At 39.6% G+C, this 22100-nt stretch overlaps 1 protein-coding gene across 1 annotated transcript in view; it reads right to left on the bottom strand.

The window, feature by feature from the left end:
* Positions 1-22100, bottom strand: part of kmo (kynurenine 3-monooxygenase) — a 43966-nt gene that overhangs the window by 5306 nt on the left and 16560 nt on the right. The window contains exons 5-14 of the mRNA XM_069931009.1: positions 20618-20666; positions 20439-20526; positions 18788-18953; positions 18618-18689; positions 17819-17940; positions 9772-9919; positions 8198-8255; positions 7103-7185; positions 4192-4293; positions 4034-4093 (exon numbers count right to left, since the gene is read on the bottom strand). Of these exons, the coding sequence (XP_069787110.1) occupies positions 4034-4093; positions 4192-4293; positions 7103-7185; positions 8198-8255; positions 9772-9919; positions 17819-17940; positions 18618-18689; positions 18788-18953; positions 20439-20526; positions 20618-20666 (948 nt within the window). The remainder of the gene's footprint in view (positions 1-4033; positions 4094-4191; positions 4294-7102; positions 7186-8197; positions 8256-9771; positions 9920-17818; positions 17941-18617; positions 18690-18787; positions 18954-20438; positions 20527-20617; positions 20667-22100) is intronic.

The following is a 22100-nucleotide window of genomic DNA, read 5'->3' as shown; positions in this document are numbered from 1 at the left end:
AATTTTCCAGATTGAATTTGACCTCATAGGCAGGACAGACCTAAGCAATTTTACTCATTTCCCACTCACCTTCAATTGGTTGTGATTAGTGAGAATAGCAGAAAAAAACCGGTGCAGCTTGATTTGTTTTTTTTGGAAGATTGCCAACACTGAGCTACAGGAATGCAATGGCTAAATACTCTACTGCATGCATGTTAAAATGTGCAGGATAATTTAACCTTTGAAGTCCATTTGCTTCTTATTTGAGAAGCACAAACTGGATAAATTAATACTGGACAAGGAAGATTTTGCATCCTGAACACTTCTGGGTGTATTTTATAGATTTTGGGCTGCTGATCATGAAAATTACCTTAAATTATCCTATTTTTGTGATGTCCTGTCATATTTTAAGACTACTTCAAACATACAAAATCATGGGGGTGGGGGGGGGGGGGAGGTGAGTGGGTGACCTGATGGCGAAGGAAGAAGTATAATTCCGTCTTCCCCAATTTGGACCAATAAATACCCGAATTAAAATACTGTAAAAAAAGTCTTGAAAGTTTGCTCTGAAGTTGTCTGAATGTTGAAAGACTACAATGGCTGCTAATACAAAGAAATCAAAAACACAGATTCAGAAGAAACTTCCTTTTAAGAGTACAGAAGAAATGAGGCCTACCTATTCACGAAATCGATTGGACAGCCACCTAAGCAGCAACGCACTCCAGCTCACTTAAGTATTTCCCCAGCGCCCTCACAAGATGGCGCCGGGCTTCCAATTTTTTCTTCTTATCTTGATCAGCACGCCCGCCATGTTGGGCACACTGTAGCATATCCAGAGTCTACAGGTCGGGCCCGATGCGCGGGTCCTGGCACTGCCGGGCATGCGCAGTGCGTCCAAGATCTTTTAGACAGGGTTTGGGCTTTCAGTGAAGTCGGCCGGCAATGGCCTGAACACGTTGAGTCTGGGTCTGTAGGTATGCAGTCCAGAAGTAAGGTGATGAAATCGATGGCAGAATCAAAGGGGCAACAACGAAAAACTTATTTTCAAATTGAAGAAATGGAAGAATCATCATTGACTGTTACTGAAGTGAGAGAAGGTAGACCTCAAGGAGAGACTAGTGATACCAATTTTGATGCTGTTTTTACAATTTTGGAATCTGTAGCTCATCAATATGTCAACACAAATGTCTACTCAGATTGATCATGGATTTATGAATATGACTGAAAAAATGAATAATATTTGTGAAGAAGTTTCTTCTGTTAAGAAAGATATTTCTGTCGTTAAAGCTGATGTGAATAGATGCTTGAATATGGTGGATACAGTTCAAGACAATTTTAAGAAAATGGAAGGTGCCTTTCAAGTTTGTAAAGAACAAGTGGAACGTAATAAAGAAAAATTAGAAAAAGTGGAAGATTCTTTTGTTGGATGGAAAATTCAGAAGAAGGACTTACTGAAGAAGATAGATTCTTTGGAAAATCAAAGCCGCCGGATTAATGTTAAAATAGTGGGAATTCTGGAAGGAATTGAGGGTTCGGATCCAATAAAAAAAAAATTTAATGGATCCCTGAAGCATTAGGATTGGAATTTTTTTCGGAAGGTTTGGAATTAGATAGGGCACACAGAGCCTTAAGAAGTAAACCATATCCAGGTCAACCTCCACGAGCTGTTTTGATCCAATGTTTACAGTACCAAGATAGGAAAACTATTTTGAGAGTAGCGGTCCAAAATGCACGTAGATATCAGTCCCCATTGATGGTACAGGGAAATAAGGTTTTTTTTCTATCTGGGTTTAAGTCAAGAAATTATTAAAAGGCGTAAAGAATTTAATTCTGCTAAAGAGGTGCTTTGGAGGAAGGGTTATAAATTTTCTTTTCGAAACCCTGCAGTTTTGAAGATCTTTTATGGTAATTTCCAATCACAGTTTTTTGAGAGTGATCACGATGCTTTAATTTTTGCCAATTCTTTGCCAGACAGGGCTCCTGAAAGGCACTCTCCTCCCAAGAGGAAGACATCTGATAAGAAGAATGGAAATTGGAACGGGAAGATAAATATGTCAAAGAGCTTGATTGATATTGATGATCCAGAACAAGCTTTGGGATTGAATTCATTGGGGTTGTGAGCTGACTTAGACATAATTTTATTAGTATGGTTGGGGGGGGATGGATGTTGCTGAAGCTTTCAGAAGTCATCCACACCTGTGGGGGGGTGGGGGGAAATTTATTTCTTTCCACACCCAGTTAAGTGGGGAGTTACAACTTTTGTAGTTTCTACTTTTTAAAAAAAACATACAAAACCATGAAGTGCGACATGTCATTGATAATTCATTTTCTGCTTTCGCACTTGGACTTCTTCCCTGCTGATCTTGGTGCAGTCCTGGGTGAAATGTTTCCCCAGGACATTGTGACCATGGAAAGGTGGTATCAGGGCGACTGGAATCCATCAATTCTAGCCGACTATTGTTGAACATTGACACGAGAGGCATTGTGTACTGCATACGAACAAAAATCAGCGGCAAAACATTTTTAGGTCAGTTGAACTAATCCAGAATGTTAGCATCATTATGGTGCTGGAGGAAGGGCACCGACAAGAAGCAGCAACCAGGTTTGTCAAAGCCATATCTCAACCAAAACAAAGTCAATGGACAAGATGGGAAGGCATTGAAAGGAGACTAACCTGGATGGACCTGTGGAATAAAGAGTCAAATAGAACAAGCTTTATCAAGAGGCACACTTATGATGTCCTGCCCTCTCCCACAAACCTAAATCTGTGGCTGGGAGAGGACCCAGGATGTCCCCTCTGCGCAGTTCCTGCTACCCTCAAGCATATTTTGGTTGGGTGTAATGTCAGTCTCACCCAAGGTCAATATATATGATGACACAATCAAGTGCCGAGATGTCTAGCAGTCAAACTCAAAATTAATTTTGAATGCCCTGACATCAAACACCCAAAGCCTAGACACTATCCCAGGCCTAGTACCTTTCATTTTGGAGGGAATAAGTCACAGAACCCACTCCTCCTCACTCCAAAGCATAGGCCACAGAGACTGGAAATTGCTTGTAGACCTCGGCCAGCAACTTATCTTTCCACCAGAAATTGCCAGCACCAACCTAAGACCAGATCTGGTACTCTGGTCCAGCTCTTAGCAGATTGTCTTCATTATTGAGGGTACCATGTATGAAGCACAAGAACAGAAGACACTACATTATACTTCTCTGGCACAGAGGCAGAAGAGTGATGCTGGAAAATGAGGGTGTGCCTGGTTGAAGTTGGTTGTAGAGGATTTGTTGCAAAATCCATGACAAAGCTTCTGAAGAAAGTAGAAATCACAGGGCAGGCTCTCAGAAAGGCAATTAAATCCCTCTCCAACTCAGCTGAAATGAGCAGTCACTGGTTTAAAAAAAAGAGGAATCCTATCTAAGCTCCAAATGACCACTAGGAGTAATGGATATGGAAGACACATCCACCTCTGATCAGCCTGTTGTGGGCCTGCCTTGGCGTTTTGTACCAGATACCAGATAATATTTCCTAGTGGTCATCCTCCATTATTGTAATTGAGGCAACTGACTGTACAAACTCGATGAGAGAGGATGAATCTAACCAATACTGAAATGTCAGGGATTGTAACACCTAGTCCGATATATCAACCAGCTTGAAGATGTCTATTATAAGCCCCAACTTTTTTTCAGGAAGCCAAAACTTTGGAAAAAAATTGTTATCCAGTGAACAAGTCTTTGTCTTTTACCTCCACCCACCCCCCCCACCCCCAATGTCCAATACGAGACGGCATTAGCTTTAAGGTGAGGGAGGAAAGTTTTGAGGTGATCTGAGGCAAGCTTTAGACTGTTGCTAATGCTTGGAATGCATAGCCAAGGCATGGTGGAAGCAGATGATGACAGCAAAATTTAAGAGATATTTAGTCAGACACAATTCGACCAAGTGCAGGCAAATGTCTCATTTAAATTGTCATCATGTCAACCCATACATCATGTATCAATGGTTCCGTTTCTGTGATGGTTTATTCGATTATCCCTTTTTAAAAAGTTAATCAGATACCTTGCATTGCCACTTGTGCCGTTCTATCACCTTCTGATAACTTATTCTGGTGAAAGTCACCTAAAACAAAAGCCACAGCTTTAGAAAGGATTTAAACAACGTTACATTCCCTATGAATGGTGTGATCGTGTAAAATACACAAATTTTAATTATCTTACCATGGTGTACAATGGCACAATAGTCTTTGGCATACAGAAATGGAGGAAATTATCCACGTATTTACGGAAAATAAACCATTTTGAGTTCACATGCTTGCGCATCTGAAAGCAAACAAAGAAAACTTGTAATAATCATGTTGCAACTGGAACTAAAAATTGTAATAATTATAGAACCATAGAATGCTACAACACAGGAAACAGGCCATTTGGCCCTTATAGTCTGTGCTGAGCACTATTTTGCTCATCCCACTAATCTACTTCCATGTAGATATCCTTAAAACTCAAGATCGGGCCCGCATAATGCCCGTTCCACACTCTCACCGCTCTCTGAGTGAAGAACTTTCCACTAATGCTCCCCCTAATCCTTCCCCCTTTCACCTTAAAACTATGACCTCCCACCAATCTAAGTGGGAAAAAGCCTACTCACATCCACTCATATTCACTCATAATCTTGTAAACCTCTATCAAATCATTCTTCTTCGCTCCAAGGAATAAAGTCCTAACCGGTTTAATCTTTCCCAGTAACTCATCTCCTGAAGTCTCGGAAACATCCTAGCAAATCTTCTCTGCACTCTCTCCTGTAACCAAAATTGCACACGATATTCCAAACTTGACCTCACCAATGTCTTAAATAACTTCCACATAACATATCAACTCCTCTAATCAATTGATTTGTAAAGTGCATGAAGGCTGATCGTTTTGCACAGGCCTTAATGTAGTAAGGAGAGTAAGTATTGTACCAAAATACATTATATTGTAATCATCAGTGGGTTTCTTTTCAAGACCATTGCAAATTAAATTGGACATTTTTTAAATTCAGTGCTTTAAACAAAGAGTGCTTTCAGGAAAATCTAAATTGCTTTTTATTGCACTCCACTAGATGATTCATGAACTTCCTTGAAAACCACCAGGGAAGTCAGTGTATTCAATTGGTGCAGCTAATTTGCAATTGTTAGGTTGTATAGGACCATAGAACATTATAATTCAGGCCCTTTTGGTCTGTGCTGAACTACTGACCTGCACCCAGGCCATATCCTTCCATACCCCTCCCATCCATCTACCTGTCTGAATTTTTCTTGTGTTAAAATTGAGCCCTCATTCACAACTTCAGCTGACAGCTTGTTCCATATTCCCACCACTTTGTGTGAAGAACTTCCCCTTAAACCTTCCCCTTTTGCCCTTAAACCACGTCTTCTGGTTTGTATCTCACTTAAACACAGCAGAAAAATCCCAATTGAATTTACTCTATTTATAGCCATCATAATTTTTTATACCTCTATCAAATTTCCCCTCATTCTTCTACACTCCAGGGAATAAACTCCTAACTTGTTTAACCTTTCCCTGTAATTCCCTGAAGGCCGAGCAAATGTTCTCTGCACTCTTTCTATCTTATTGGTGTCTTTCTTTCAGTTAATTGACCAAAACTACACACAATACTCCAAATTTGGCCTCATCAAAGTCTTATACAACTTTACCATAACATCCCAATTCCTATACTCAATACTTTGATTATGAATGCCACTGCGCTAAAATATATTTTTACAAACCTGTGGCACCACTTTCATGGAATTATGTATCTGAATTCCCAAAACCCTCTGTTCTACTGCACTCTTTAGTGCCCAACTATTTACCATATATGCCCTACCTTGGTTTGCCCTTCCAAAATGCAACATCTCACACTTGTCTGCATTAAATTCTATCTACCATTTTTTACCCCATTTTCCAGATGGTCCAGATCCCCCTGCAAATTTTGAAAGCCTTCCTCACCATCCACAATGCCTCCAATCTTTGTGTCATCTGCTGATCCAATTGACCAGATTATCATCTAAATCAGCCCTTCTCAAACTCTTGCATATGTCCTTGGACTCTGCTCAAACTTCATGGGCCCCCTTTGCTGTGAAGCAGTCAAACTCAGGCTAAGGCTACTTTAGTTTCACCATTATCACCTTCTCTAACAGATTTTTACCACCAGCAGCCTTTGACTCTACTCATCACCCCCTGAAGCTGTCTCCTACTCCACCCTATTCGTTTTCTGCTACCTGATTCCTGATGAAGGATTTTAGGTCTGAAACGTTGATTGTCTATTGCTTTCCATGGATGCTGCCTGGCTGGAGTTCTTTCAACACTTTGTGTGGCTTCAGTTTTCTAGTATGACAATAAACTTCTTGCTTTCTTCCACCTGGCTCCCTTTTCTTCTCTTTTCATCCCCCATCCCAAACTTTGTCTGGCACCCGCCAATCACCCGCCTTGACTTCCTGGTTTGTTCATCATCCATCACTCCTCCCAGGCTCCTGTCTGACCTCTCACACTTTGTCTTCATTATACTGGCGAGCTCCCTTTTGTGCACTCAATCTTGATTAAGGATTCTGACCTGACACATCATCTTTTTTCTCCCATTCATACTGGTCAACTTTCCAGCATCAATCTCATCTTTCCCATACCCTTTATTGCTTTTCTTCCCACATTATAAAATACTAGGTGGCCCCATTCATTGTGTGCTTCATTACTGCATGTCCTTAGCCCTGTGTTTCTAGATCTCCATTCACAAATTTTGTAGCTGACCCCGGTGATGAAATAGAGACAGAATAAAATTCCCTCATCATTTTATGTTGTCTGACAAAAGCAGGTACATTTCATGAGCAATATTACCCCAGCTTCCAGGAAGGAGCTGAGAAATTCTCTTAAGCTTAGGCTAAAATTAGATTGCCCTCAAATAAAATTTGCCTTCATCTACTCACTATCCCCAGCAGTGAATTGCTGATTCATCCTTGTGGTTTTGATGAGAATGGATCTCGATCAACCATTAGAAGATACAAAGTTCAGAAAGCAAATGACTTCAGACGCCCCACATAGAACCTTGTCATCAAATCAAAATCTATTTATTTAAGAAAGAATTCTGTTTTCTACCCACCTCCACATAGTTGTACAGAGCCAGATCACCTATAGCATGGTCATCAGGTACACGCACCCTTGAAAATTCAGGAAGGCATTTAGCTGCAATGTAGAATTGCTCTCAGTTCAAAAGGCTCCTCAAAACATCAACTTGTAATTTGAATAAAATAAAAAGTCACTTTATTATTGGCAGACTTTCTGGGGAGAAAAACGTTGCTCAACAAAATGAGATCAATTTGAAAATGACCATTAAGAATGCATTATGTTTGAATTCAGAGGTCATTTATAAAGTAGCACAGTGGTTAGTACAATGTTATTATAGTAACAGTGACCCGGGTTTGAATCTGGTGCTGTCTTTAAGGAGTTTGTTATGTTCTCCCCATGGGTTTTCGCCAGATGCTCTGGTTTCCTCTCACCCTCCAGAAACATAAGAGGGTCAGTAAGTTAATTGGGGAGCACGGGCTCATGGGTCAGAAGGGCCTGTATCTTTTCAAATATTCAAGCATGAGTGTGTACATATGAATGCTTATACAATCCTGTGTACTATTTCCAGACTTACAGGTGGCACTTTAGGAATTTGGTTTCAAAAATATGTTTCCTTCAAGTTTAAAATGTAGGTAAATGTAGACATACAGCATGATAACAGGCCATTACAGCCCACGAGTCCGTGCAGCCAAATTTAGACCCAACTGCATTTTAATTAGACTGAATATCTGCACTGGTTCCAGTTTGAAATCCTCTTTTGCTGTGTGAAATTCCAGGGTGAACCATGTGAAACCAATGCAATTTTACATAATGAGAAGCTAGCAGTTTCTAGAACAGAATCATTATGTTTCAGCATTGAAACTTTCCCTCATTTGTCTATGCTGACCACATTGACAACACATGTTCATCCTATTTCCATATAATTCACCCAAACCATTCCTATCCAAGCACCTTTCTCAATGCCTTTTAAACTTTGTAACAGTTCAACCACTTCTGGTAGATCATTTTCAGATAGCCACCTCCTTTTCTTTGGTTAAAAAAGGTTTCCATTAAAATCATTATTGGAGAAAGCTGGACCACAAGGACAATAAAAATTACAAACTGAGCTCCACAAGATTTATAGACTCACAAAGGTCATTGTGAAACTGGTCCATTAGTTCATCAAAGACAATACAATCTTCAAAACCCTTCAGGAGAGAAAAACAAGAAAATAGTCTTAGAAGTTGGTGAAACTTCCCGCAATCTTCAAAAGAACTACGAGCAGATTTCTCTCTTCAGATGCTTTCCATGTAAAATTATAACTACAGAAACAGAAATGACTCCAATGCAACGTGAGAATCTGCCTAATCCACATTTTTTCAATATGTCATTTTAGAGGTCAAATAAAAGGTATTCTATATTGTCATGCATTTTACCTTTTATTTGCTGAAGGAAGACCTCTAAAATGACATATTGAAAAAATGTCAAAATTACTAAAAATACATCAAAAAGTTCTCTGCAGCCTTTGGACATTCATTAAATTATTCTCATGAATGCTTCTTGGACAACGTGACAAATACCTATCAAATTGTTCATGCATAGATTTTGTATTTAAACTGCTCTTCAGATTATTAATTTCCATGGTTTGAAATGGAGAAAAATGGAGCTGAATTAATGATCCGATGAGATGGGGATTTAATTGCAGTAGTGTCAGAAATCAGAGATGAGAGTTATTCTAAGAAAACAACATAATAAAGTAAATCCTTTTGTTTTGTTTGTGCTATTCCATTGTCATTAAAATGCTACCTTTGCTGTTTCTAAATCCTTCCATGGGTAGGAAATTGTTCCGTTGAAATAATTCCTGCGGGATAATTTATACTCGAGCATCTCTGATTATTTTGTATAATTACTTAGTGTGAGTGCTGATATTGAAGTGGGCCTTTGCAGTGAACACAATGATTAACGTCTTGTGGAAATAAAAGCAACAAGGCCAAAATTAAAATATCCATCACTGAAGAAAGAGTGAAACTAATTATGAGGACTGAAAGGCATCTTGGATTGGCATAGAACTCACCACTATTAACTTGACAAAATTTCCCGAGGACAGAATTATCTCAAAAGAAATACACAGGTGTACCCTGCTTTGTAGAGTCACACAAAAAATCTGCTTTTACGGAGAATGCTGTGTTCTCTTTTACAAGAGTTTTTGCTTTTTATGAAAATAGTTTTCAATAGTAGTGAATGGGTCTTCGTTTTACACCATTTCAGCTTACAAAAGGTCTCCTAGGAACACTCTAGTTTCATAAAGTGGGGAATACCTGTAATATGTTCAGATAGTTAGTGGATACTGAGGATTATTTGATTTTCATAGAGGGAACCATACAATCATGTAGGACTATTCAAGATTATGAAGTCTTATCTGCATCCTCTCCAGAGACTTCATGCTTTTCCTTAAATGTGATGACCATATTTAGGCAGAAAACTCTACCTGTAGCCTAACCAGTACTTTCAACCACAACTCAATTGGTCAATAATGATACTGTAGTGAGTGAAAAGATTAGTATTTAAGATCACAAAACTTTTCAAACCTTAAATCTTGAACAGAATTAACTGAAAGAATTGAAGGGGTTACGGATGAGTATTTTGTTTTTAAGCTATCATTGCCTTTTGATCTAACAGAAGATCTGAAGGCAACGTAGCCCAACAGCAACACACAACACTTACAGCGTTCATGCCTTGCCCATAAAAAGGAACTATTGCATGAGCAGCATCTCCCATGAGCACACACTTGGTTCCAATGTGATAGGAGGAACATTTCACAGAGATCATTGCTTGGGCTGGCAAACGGAAATAATCCCGCTTCAGTGCCTCACTGGAAAACAAAGTCACATTCAAATGTTAAAGCTCAAACAAGCACACACAGACTCTTGCAATCAGCTGTTTTTCTTTGTTTAAGTCTACCTTCCCATCCACCCATTTTCAGCCTGTTCCCCCTCTGGAAAGGAATTATGTTGCATGATGAACCCACGAGTTCTCTCTACTAAGAAATTCAGTAATTGTTTAACAACTGCATTTCATTCATTTTAACATTAGGGTAGGATAACTGACGTTTTAGTGAACCACATTAAATTCCCAATCCTAAATATAACATACATAATCAAAGTCTAGGTTATATTTCCAACCAGCCCACAGAAAAACTTAGACACAAAACATACACAAAACTTCGATCTCCACCGAAGCAAAGAACATAAACAAAATTCAGTTTTTTTGGTAAACTGAAGCCAAAAGATCTTTGAGAGAGAGAGAGAGAGAGAGAGAGAGAGAGAGAGAGCACAAAATTCAAGGTTGTCTTGAGTTGCTTGTAAAGAGAGGAACCATTGGCTTGGTCTGGATCCTTCTGGCTGTCTTCGGAATGTTCATCCTTTTTGAAATCCCAACATTCTAAACTGTCGTCCAGACCATGACTCATGCCCTGAGCCTTCTTCCACTCCACAGCACTGCCCAGTGGTGGTTTATTGTCCAAGTCCAGAATTTTATTTTCATTTTCTGCACATGCTCAGTCTGCCTCCCACTCTCTCAGCAGTCCACCTTCACTTTGGCTCTCTCAAGCAAACTGTCACTTTTTAAACATAAAACCACACAACACATAGGCCAATACACAACACAGAACTCTGTAATGATAGGGTTTTGAAGGAGATAGATTGTGGGAGTAGTGTAGGTCACAAACACTTCAAAAACAGATCTCATTTAAAATGCAAGAACTTTGCTGAAAGTGAGTCACGCAGGCACCGAGAGCTTTGCAAAGACAATAAAACAAGGAGACTGCTTTGCAAAAGAATTTCAAAGGCAGATGTAAATGGATTATTGTTTTAGAAGCAATAGATGAACGGACTCAGAAGTTTGAGTTTAGTGCCTCAATCTGTCTGATTGCAGTTCGCTGTTCTGGAAGGTCATGTAGTTTTGCAAGCAGAGAGAGGGAGAGAGAGAGAGAAAAACTAGTTTCTGCAGTCATGGCAAGCTGATAGCTTGTTAAAACCCCAATTTGAAGAGTTTTAAGTTCAGCCTGTTGAAAATCCTTGTGGGCCATACAAGAGGAAATGACTGGCTAGAGTGCTTCAGCTGAAATAAGGGAAACAAAAGGAAATCTGTGGTGACCTTCAGAAAAAGAGTTATCATTTGATAAACCCTGATGGGGTAAGTTTCTTTGGCAAGACAATGAAGTGGCTGATCGGAGGGAATCGGTTTGTGTGTGTCCAACAAGCAACAAAGCTCTTTCTGAAACCAACAAGAACCTTCATGACTGGTAACCAATTACCTTTGAGTGCCAGAGCTTGGTGAAAATTCATAAATGTTAAATTCTATGCACAGTATAAGAATTGCCTGATACCGGTAAACTTGGAGGAGTGAGAAATGAGATTGGACTGTGAATCAAAGAACTTTTCTGAAATTATACACATTACATACACATGTGCTTAGAATTAGAAGGGGGTTAAGTTAAGTTAATAGTAAAAAGTTAAAGTTTGATCCTGTTTTTCTGTTTAAAGAAAATTACAAGTAACTTTTGTTTAAGTAACCATTTGTCTTGGTGAATTTCTATTGCTACTGGGTTTTGGGGTCCTCTGGGGCCATAACAGTGCAAAAATATTTAAAAGTTGGAAGTTATTTTTATGATAATATTTGTTCAATGGTCTATTCTTATCCATGAATTGAAAATTACACTGATTATGGGAAAAAAGTACATGCCATAAACAAGATGATATAATTAACTAGACAGGGTTAAGTAAACCAAGCTAGGTTAGACTTGCATACAATGAATGACTGAAAAGTCTAATGAATAAATTTCATATACCAGATGTGAACCATTGAAAGAGTCCCAATAATTTCTGTGAAGCATTTTAATTAGCTTTTAATGAAAGGACACAGAACCAATTCAGCAAGTAACGGGTTACTCTAGGTAAAAGATTTCACAGTGATGGTATGACAACCAGTAATAGAAAAGTGGTATATCAACTGTAGCGTTTGCAGTGGTTGTAATATTAAAATGCTAAGCATTTACTTTCAGAGCAGAGACACCAGATATGAAGTTCATCACAGAATTGTTAGAACAAAAAAAGTGATTTAGTCTATTGAGTCCACTTTGGCACCTACATAATAATTTACTTAATCCAATTGTCTTTCTCTTTCTCCAAAGCCCTGCAAGTAGTCAAGTTAATTTAAGTCAACTTTTATTATCATTCATACCACGTTCACACAGTAGGATGAGATAGGTTTTCTCCAGGCCCACGGAGCATATTTACATAGATACAATTTAGGAGAGCAGTTAACACATTACAATATTAAGACTTATACACTGAAAGCCAACAGTACACTATCCACCTCTGTACTGGGAGTTCAGGAACCTGATGGCTTGGGGGGGAAAAGTGTTTCCCACTCTGCCAAATGCCACAAGGGAGAACAGTTTACATGCGGGATGTGTGGATTTCAGCCTGCATCAAGTGTTGTAGATGTCCTTCATGCTGGGAAGAGGTTCCCCAATTATCTTTTCCGCTGTCTTCACTATTCCCTGCAGAGTCTTGTGGTCCAAGGTGGTACAGCTTCCAAACCAGGTGGTGATACAGTTGCATAGGATGCTCTCAATACATCCTCTATAGAATGTAGTCAGGATGGTGGATGGGAGATGGACTTTCCTCAGCCTTCACAGGAAGTAGAGGTGCTATAGAAGTATTTTGGCTTCTAATATTTACTCAGTTACCCGTTTTTAAAAAATCAAAGTTGTATGTGCATTCGCCATAATCTCAGGCAGAACATTCCAACTTGTAAATGCTCCATGAAAATGTTTTCCCCACGTTATCTCTGGATATTTCGCAATTCATCTTCCTGCTTTGATCCTGTTGCTAATGGCAATAATTTCATTCACTTCAATTCAAATGCCAACATTTTGTGCCTGCTATTACATATCAACTCTCAACTTACTGCATTCAATGGAAAATAATCAGTTTCCTTGGTATATTTGCATTACAAACATCTCTCACGTCTGACACTCTTGAGCTCATAAACATTATAAATCACTCTTGCGATTTTCCCTGATTCTTTCAGACTTGTGCACAAATACAACTAGGTCTCCTCATTCCTGGTGCCTAGTTTTATTTGCATTGAGTACCCTTTATCTCAATAACCAAGAGATTTTAAATCTGGTGGTTTTGTAATCTCCTTCATTCCTCATTGCTGCAGTAAAAACAAAGGTGTCTGAGTAAATTAATCAGGGCAAACAGTACATCTTAAGAAGTTCAAAGGAAGAAAATTAGGCCAAGAGAACTGTGAGGCCCTAGATAGAATAAGTCTTCATTTCCTCTCCAAGTAACAGAGTGCTTGGTAAGATATCCAGGAATTAACCCACTTCTAATTGTCATCTAATAATGTTTGATCGGACTACTGTGGATCCATTAAGTTACATTGCACTTTGAATCATTTTTATCAGAATAATGGGGACATTTGGCTGAAACAGGCAGGAAAAGGGGTTTGGAATATTGATGAACAGGAGTTTGAGAAATGGTAGTGAAGGTCAGAAAGAAATAATGGGAAGGAAATATTGGATTACTGGACAGAAAGGATGTCCAGCCAGAATCAAGAACAGTTATAATACTGTATCAAAAAGGATACCAAATGTTTTTTTTTAAGTATATTATGAGTAAAGAAGGAGGTGAGTGTAGATGTAGGGCTGATAGAAAATTTTGCTGGAGAAATTGTAATAGAAAACAGGGAGATAGCAGGGGAACTGAATTATTTTTTAATCAGTCTTCTCTGTGGAAGACATTAGTACTATACCTGACTTTCAAGGATGTCAGGGAAGAGAGGAGAGTCCTGTCATAATCGTCAGTGAGAAGGTGGTTTGGTACCTGGATGGTCTAAGGGCAGACAAGTCTCCTGATCGAGATAGAATGCATCCTTGGATTCTGCAAGAAGTAGCTATGGAGAGTGTGGAGTCATTGGTAATGATCTTCCAAGATCCTGCATGCTTCCGAAGGACTGCTAAATTACAAAGGAGACTCCATTTTTCAAAAAGGGAGAGAGGCAGCAAAAGATAAATTATAGACCGGTTAGCCTGACATTGGTAGTTGGAAATTGTTGGAGTGCACTGTCAAGGATGAGGTTACGGAGTACTTGGAGGTGCATGACACCATGGAGAGAACCTTGTTCCTTGGAGTTCACTTGAGATGTGACCTATCCTGGACATACATCTTCTCACTTGATTGGAAGGTACAACAGCAACTGCACTTCTTTGGAAGGTTGAGGTGGGCAAGGTTACCAGCCACCATTCTGTCAACTTTCTATAGGATCTCAATCGAGAGCGTCCTGGACAGCAGCATCACAGTTTTAATGTAGAGCATCGGATCAGAGGTCGATGCATAGGACCATAAAAGTGACAGAAAGAATCACTGGGATCTCCCTCCCCCCCCCACCCTAATGATGTGATTTACCAGGATCATTGCTTAAAGAGGGCTCGCAAAATCAAGGAGGACCCCTACTACTCCGCACATAACATCTGCCAGCTACACCTGTTGGGGTAAAGATATAAACAGGCAGAGGAAAAGCTTCTACCCTGTAAGACTGCTGAACAATTGCTATAACAACTTTCCGCGACTACTATTTATTAAAAATATTTATTTTAATACATGACCATTGGGCACTGTATGCTCGGTTGTACGTCTGCATGCGTGTTTGGCACTGTGGACCAGAGAGGGCTATTTTGTTGGGTTGTAATGGTACAATGAGATGGCAAATAAATGAACTGAACTTGGAGTCCTCATGTAGGATAAGCTAAAGGTTAACTTCCAGGCTAAGGTGGGGAATGGCACGTTAGCATTCTTATCTGGAATAATAGGATAAAAGAGCAAAAGATGTGATGTTGACACTTTTAAGGAACTGGTGAGGCCTCACTTAGAGTACAGCGTAGGGTTTTTGGCTCCTTATTTACCAGGAAGGATGTGTTGGCACTGGAGAGGGTTCAGAGAAGATTCACAAGAATGATTCCTGGAATGAAGAGATTAGCACGTGTGGAACATTTGACGGCTCTTGGTCTGTATTCCTTCAAATTCAGAAGAATGAATGGGGACCTCAAAGAAACATTTTGAATATTAAAAGGACTGGATAGTGTAGATGTGGCAAGGTTGTTTCCCACGGTAGGGGAGTCCAGGACAAGAAGGCACAACTTTAGGATTGAAGGGTGCCCATTTAAAACTGAGAGGTGGAGGAATTTCTTTAGCCAGAGAGTGATGAACCTCTGGATTTTTTTTTGTACCACCGGCGACTGTGGAGGCCAAATCATTGGATGTATATAATGCAGAGATTGATAGGTATTTGAATAGTCAGAGTATCAAAGGTTATGGTGAGAAGCCAGGAGAAGGGAGCTGAATGGGTGAATGGATCAGTTCATGATGGAATGACAGAGTAGACTCGATGGACCAAATGGCCTACTTCTGCTCTTATATCTTATGATGTTATAAGACCAGGGGGATGTGATGCAGTACCAATTATTCAGAAGTGGGCCAGTGGTTAGGAGAGATTTCTGGATGGAGAGAAAGGAAGTAGTTAAAGGACACCTTGTGTGGGAAAGTGCCATATGCTGGGGACCAGTGGGCAGGGATATAAAAGTGGATCAGGGAGTTGCAATCCATTTAAAATGATGAAAGGAAGTGGGAGGGAAGGATGTTTCCAATGAGGAATCTTGTTGGAATTGGCATAAATTGCAAAGTATGATCTGTTGTACATGGAGGGTGATGGAGTGGTAGGCGAGGACCAAGGGGAATTCTTATCCTGCTCTGCCGAGGAGAAGGGCTGCTAGAAGATGTGAACAAATTAAGGGGCGTGATTGAGGGCTCTTTCACTATGGCAGAGGAGAAGTCATGGTCAAGTGAGAATGAGTACTGCAAGTCCAAATGCAAATGGATCATTGTCCTTCATTGGTAGAGGGATTGAATTTATAATCAGGGAAGTTGTGCTGCAAATGTAAAAGGCACTGGTGAGGCCGTATCTGGAATACTGCATGCAGTTCTGGTCTCTTTACTAGATTTGGAGGTGGTGCAGAGGAAGCTCACCAAGTTGATTCCAGGGATGAGGAGAGTGAGTTAAGTCAAGTTTAGTGTCATCTGATTATACAAGTACAACCCGACAAAACAGTGTTCTCTGGTCCTTGGAGCAAAAACATGCAGACACACAACCAGACCAATAATACACATGTAGGACAAGTATTATATCTATAAAAATAAATATTGCTTTGTACAAATGGAAGTCTCAGATGGTTAGTGTGAGCCGTTCCTTTGGTAGTTCATTATTCTCACTGCCCATGGGAAGAAGTTGTTCCTTAGACTGGTGGGTTGGCTTTGATACTCCTGTCTCTTCTCAGACTCTAATCACTGGAAGTTAGAAGAATGAGATGGAATCTGAGGGAAACATGTAAAATTATGAAAGGCTTAGATAAGAGAGAGATAGGTAAGTTGTTTCCAATGGTAGGGGAGACCAGAACTTGGGGACATAGCCTCAAAATTCAGGGTAGATGATTTAGGACAGAATTGAGGAGGAATTGTATTTCCCCGAGGGTGGTGAATCTATGGAATTCGCTGCCCATTGAAGCAGTGGAGGCAACCTCTGTAAATATATTTAAGTTTGGATAGATTTTTACATAGTAAGGGAATTAAGGGATATGGGGAAAAGGCAAGTAGGTGGAGATGAGCCTATCATTAGATTAGCCGTGATCATATTGAATGGCAGAATACCCTTGATGGGCTGGATGGCCTGTTTCTTATGTTCAGAGGGCAGGAGGTTACAGTAAGGGTGTAGATCAGTGGTTCTCAACTTTTTTCTTTCCACTCACATACCACTTTAAGTATTCCCTATGCCAATAGATGCTCTGTGATTCATGAGATTGCTTAAGGTGGTATGTGGGTGGAAAGAAAAAGTTTGTAAACCACTGTTTTAATCGTACCTAATTGACTCATTATGTGCATGGTTTCATACCTCCAAAGGAAATGGGCCAATTACAATTCTTCTCAAGCAAAATATTTCAGTAACAATTGTGTCTTGAGCAGTGATTCTCAACCTTCCCTTCCTACCCAGGTTTAAAGTGAGGGGGTGGGGGTGGTGAGGAGAGATTTAATCATAAACTGAAGGGTAACTTTTTTTTTAATGAAGAGGGTGGTGATTGGATGGATCCGGCTGCCAGATTCAGGTACTATTGCAACTTTAAAGAAAAATTTGGAAGGATACATGAATAAAATAGCTTTAGAACGATGCAGGCCAAATGCAGCATGGGTAAGTTGGGAGAAAGGGTCTGTTTCCACGCTGTTTGGGTCAAATGAGGGCTTTCAGTTATGTAGATAGAATGAGCAGGTAGGATTGTTCTCTGAGGAATAGAAAAGGTTGTGGGGAGATCTGATAAAGGTACTTAAAATCATGAACATGTATAGAAACTGCTTCCATTGATGGGCCATAGAATAAAGATGGTTGGGAAATGAACCAACAATGACCAGAGGAAAAGAGTTTTTACATAGCAAATAATTAGTATCTGGACGAATATCAGTGGAGTTAAATTCCCATGTTAGCATTCAAAAGAAAGCTGAATAAGTATCTGAAATGAAAAAAAAACCTGTAGGTGAATTGGTCTTACGCAGTTATGGATGAATCTTAGGAAACTTTCTGTGCTGTGACCATTTTGTGATTTTATGATAACTTGGTAGCGGAGTAAATATCTTGATTTTTTTAAAAAAATGCTTACATTCCTATCAGCGGTAAAGAATCCGGGAAGTATTTCTTGAAAAACTGAAGCACTTCATCTCCTGTTGTAAGTCTCTCAAAGTCTTCAAAAGGCATAAACAAAGTGCACGTAAATGACTTGTCCTGTCCAGGTAAAGTAAACAATATGGCATTTAAATACTTTATACACTAGAGGGTTATAAAAAAAAAATTAGCCTTTCCAAAACCAAAATGAATGTCGGTGCTTGCAGATTATTCAAACTAGTTCCAAGGGAGCATAATCCAAACTGACCTTCCATCTAATTCCATTTGATGAAGAATGTGAAATCCATCCAAACTTAGAATTCCATTATGTCGATAGAAACTACAGTAGCTATACTATATAAATAGATAGAAATAAATTTGCAAAACTATCTTTTTTTAATTATCTGGGTTAATTAGAGAACTCTTGGTTCTACACGGTAAGAGTTTAATGCAGTAAAACCAGGGTTTTCCAGAATTCAAGCAACCGGCAAAAAAAATTGAGGAAAATAAATAGGTAAAAATTACTTGTTTAAAATTGGTGCACCTCGCTGTTAGTTCACACAACACACAATCCCAAGCAACTGAAAAATACAATTGTCCGGCATCTACCCATCCCCAGGGGTTTTGCTGTACTAAATGCAATCATGTTACATCGGCAGCTCAGAAGTGCATAGCCCCAAAGAGTGAGTTCCCATTCAACCCCAAAGCTCCACAAATCCAAACAGCACCCAGCTAAAACGTGGTCTAGTGCAGCAGAGGTATGAGAAGAGTCCATTAGAGAAATAGGCAATACTCACCAGGTTAGGCAAAGCGATCATCATAAAGGTGTTTCTGGGCCAAATGTGAAGGAAATTGGGTTCCATTGCAAACTAGAAGAAAAATGTTTTCATTTTTAATGTGGACCTTTTTTAACAGGGACAAAGCAAGTGGGAAGAATATTTCTTAAAACATTAAAATTAATCCTTACGTCACCATTTCTAGGAGGTATTGTAAGCTCCATGTAACCATGAGGGATGTAAACGTGGCTGTAATCAAACCTGTGTTGTCGCATGAACTGTTTCCTTACGGTTGAAAACGCTCCATCGCATCCAACAACGAGGTCATGTGAAACTTCAAAGGTGGAGCTGTCAGGTCTGGTGTGAACACAAAGCCATTCGATTTAATGAAGATGACATGAAGCCTGAAAGACTTGAATTCTAAATGTTTCAAAACATCCAATATGAAGACTTCCTTTAAAAATAAAGGGCCAACAATTCAGGTTCGAATCCGGTGCTGTCTGTAAGGAGTTTGCATGTTTCTGGTGTCTGGTTTCCTCCAATTTTCCAAAAGATGTACAGGGTTGGTAGTTTAACTAGTCACACCAGAACTTCAAGGCCCTGTTACCATGCTGTATCTGTAAATTATAAACTTAAATGAACAAGCCAATGAGATTCTGGCACATCTTTTGTGGCCTGTGCTTCTCTTGCTAATGTAGTCTAATCATAGTGTATGTCTTGCTAACGTACACTTTTGTCAACTGCAGATGAATAATTCCAAATGACAATCAAGACACATGACAATTGCAGCAGCAAGCACCATTATTTAAAAAACATCGAATGTACAATTACTAAAAAAATAATTGCTTTTAGTTTGCATGGTGGCTGTAAATGGATTTTGAAATGCTCACTTAAAAAAAAGCAATTAAGTTGTATATTTTTTCCAACCTTCCCTGTGGATCTACAAAACCGCACAGCTGAATGTCAGTCGGAAAATGCAATTATTATATGACTCGATTTATTGAAGGACAGATTACTAATTTAAATAATGCATTTAAACAATTGAAGTAAAGAAAGGCAGGGGCAAAGTAGGTCCAAATAAACAGGGCTTGGAGTCAGGATCACATCTTGAGGGTCGTTTAACAGAAATGACCTGAAAAACCACCCTCAAGATGTGATCAAAATCGATCAATGATCTCATCCTGCAAAGGTAATCAGAAACAATCTCCAGGCTATGCAAAAGTTTATTCCGACTCCGACTCCAACGGGGACCTTCTTGCTCCAAGACCTCTCTTGCACCACTCGGAGATGAATTTGTACTTTATATATTCTAGCCAGTTAATTGAAGTTCATGGAATCAACCCCAATGTTATCATTTTATAAATGGATAGAAACTGAACTTGAGAAATGCCAAGTATGAGCATGGAAAGAGCAGAAGGAATTATTTGGAAAGGGGAACTATCAGAAATGGCATATTAATGTTGAGGCTCTGAAACTACTTATTCTTATTTAAAGAAATAAATCTGGCAACAAGAGTCTGATGCATTGTTTTCATTTGATAATGCGATTGTCGAGTGATATTTAAGAATCTGCCCGCATGAAACTGCACAAAAAAAAACACCACGCATGCCCTGGCACAAAAAGCAGATGCATCCACGCCCATTCTCTATTTTAACACCTGAGGCCAAAGAGAAGTTGTCACACTGGAGGAAACAGTTTTTACTTGCCACAACTTAATTCTTCACTTCCCTTGAAGACACTTGCAGTTCTGTGCTCGCTAGTTCTATGATCGACAGGCCTATCTTATCTGCAGACTAAACAGAACTTGAATTTTGGCTTTACAAAAGGGCAACTGGAGGTTACCTGATAAATGTCAGCAGTGCCTTCTCTATATTGTAGTGTTGCAACTTCTCTTCAAAGTTTAACTTCACATTTGGGTACTGGCTAGCAGCTGAAAAATCAAACAAACCGAGCACATTTTAGCAGGATGTCAAAAAACAGAACAAAACAACTTTGGAAGGAGTTTGAAAGCATTAACTCACCAAATAATAGTTCTCGGTTTAAGTTTCCTCTGTCCACTGACAGGATATACTGGAAGGCAAGGAGACAATTTTGAATACTATACAATTCTTGGGTGATAGTCGAAATATGGTTGCTGTAGAGGGTCACTTGTTTGTTTTGCAAAGCAGCTGCAAGTCCAAAAAAGCAAACAAAACCAATGATTTGTTTTGCACTTTGACACGAAGGCACAGGATAGGAAAAAAAAATCCATACAGGTGGGGAGGGGGAGTTGCAGGGAGCAGGAATTTGCATTCCGAGTGAAAGGGCCATACTGTAATTTTCCATCACCTGCAGTAGAGTCCAGAAATTCAAGTTGGAAAAAACATAATTTTGTGCAGTTTGTTTACCTTTTAACACGCACCCGATGAAAAGGTAGGGGTTTGGATCTGTCCCTCTCGGTTTCCTTCTTCCAGTTTACTCCTCATTATTTGCTAATGTTTCCTGCTCTAGTTTGTTTATTCCCCCCCTCCCCACCACCCCCACAGAAATGAATATCCTTTATATTTGCCAGAAGGAAAGTACTTTTGGGTCATGCAAAAGGCCTTGGGTGGTTAATTATTGTTTTTCATACTGCACATTATTTAATTTCAAAAAGCATTTATGCAACAAAATTTCTTCCATCGACCTGGTTGTAATCATTATGTCATGGATCGCAACTCGCGTATGCAAGTGAACTGCATCTGTCAGCCCTCCAATGTCATCAGCTGCCTGACAAGTCTTCAACCTGGTTCCTGTCCTTTCCAAGCCATGCCCAAGTGTTTCCCTTGCCCAGTGACCCCATCATATCAACATGCAGACGTTAAACATACAGTAACCCACTTGGGGTCCACAGGCTCGTAGATTACCCCTGGGCCGTCTTCAAATCGTTAAGTCGGAAGTCGACAACATGCAAGAGTTGGACATAGTCTGCAGGTCTGACAGCTTCTGGGCTTCAACATTGAATATGCTTTCAAAAAAATCTCCTGGATTTTTGCAAGATTTTGCAAGATTGGTAGGGCTAAATGCAGTAATTCTTTTTGTTGCACAAGATTTATGAGCATGTTAGCTGCAGTGGAGGAATCGAGTTATAAGGAGAGACTGGATACACTGGAACTTTTTTTCCCTGGAGGCTGAGGCGTTACTTTGTAGAGATATCCAAAATTATTAGGGGAATAGATAAGGTGAATAGTCACAGTCTTTTGTTCAGGGTAGTGGAATCAAAGGGAGTAGAAGGCATAAGTTCAAGTGAAGTCTGTAATCATTTCCTTGGTTTTGCTAACCTTGAGCACAAGGTTGTTTGTGTGACACCAGTCAATGAGCTGATCTATCTCCCTCCTGTATGCTTCCTCATTGCCATTGATATTCTGCTGCCAACCGCAGAATCATCGGCATATATGGCATGAGCTGGCCGATGACATTGTAGAAGTGGGTACAATTACCTTTGATAATTAGACGAATTGGAAAGGTAGAGGGATATCAGAATTC

Source organism: Narcine bancroftii, chromosome 4 (assembly GCF_036971445.1).
Source record: "Narcine bancroftii isolate sNarBan1 chromosome 4, sNarBan1.hap1, whole genome shotgun sequence".
NCBI classification, from domain to species: Eukaryota; Metazoa; Chordata; class Chondrichthyes; order Torpediniformes; family Narcinidae; genus Narcine; species Narcine bancroftii.
This window is presented reverse-complemented; position numbering and strand designations above follow the sequence as displayed.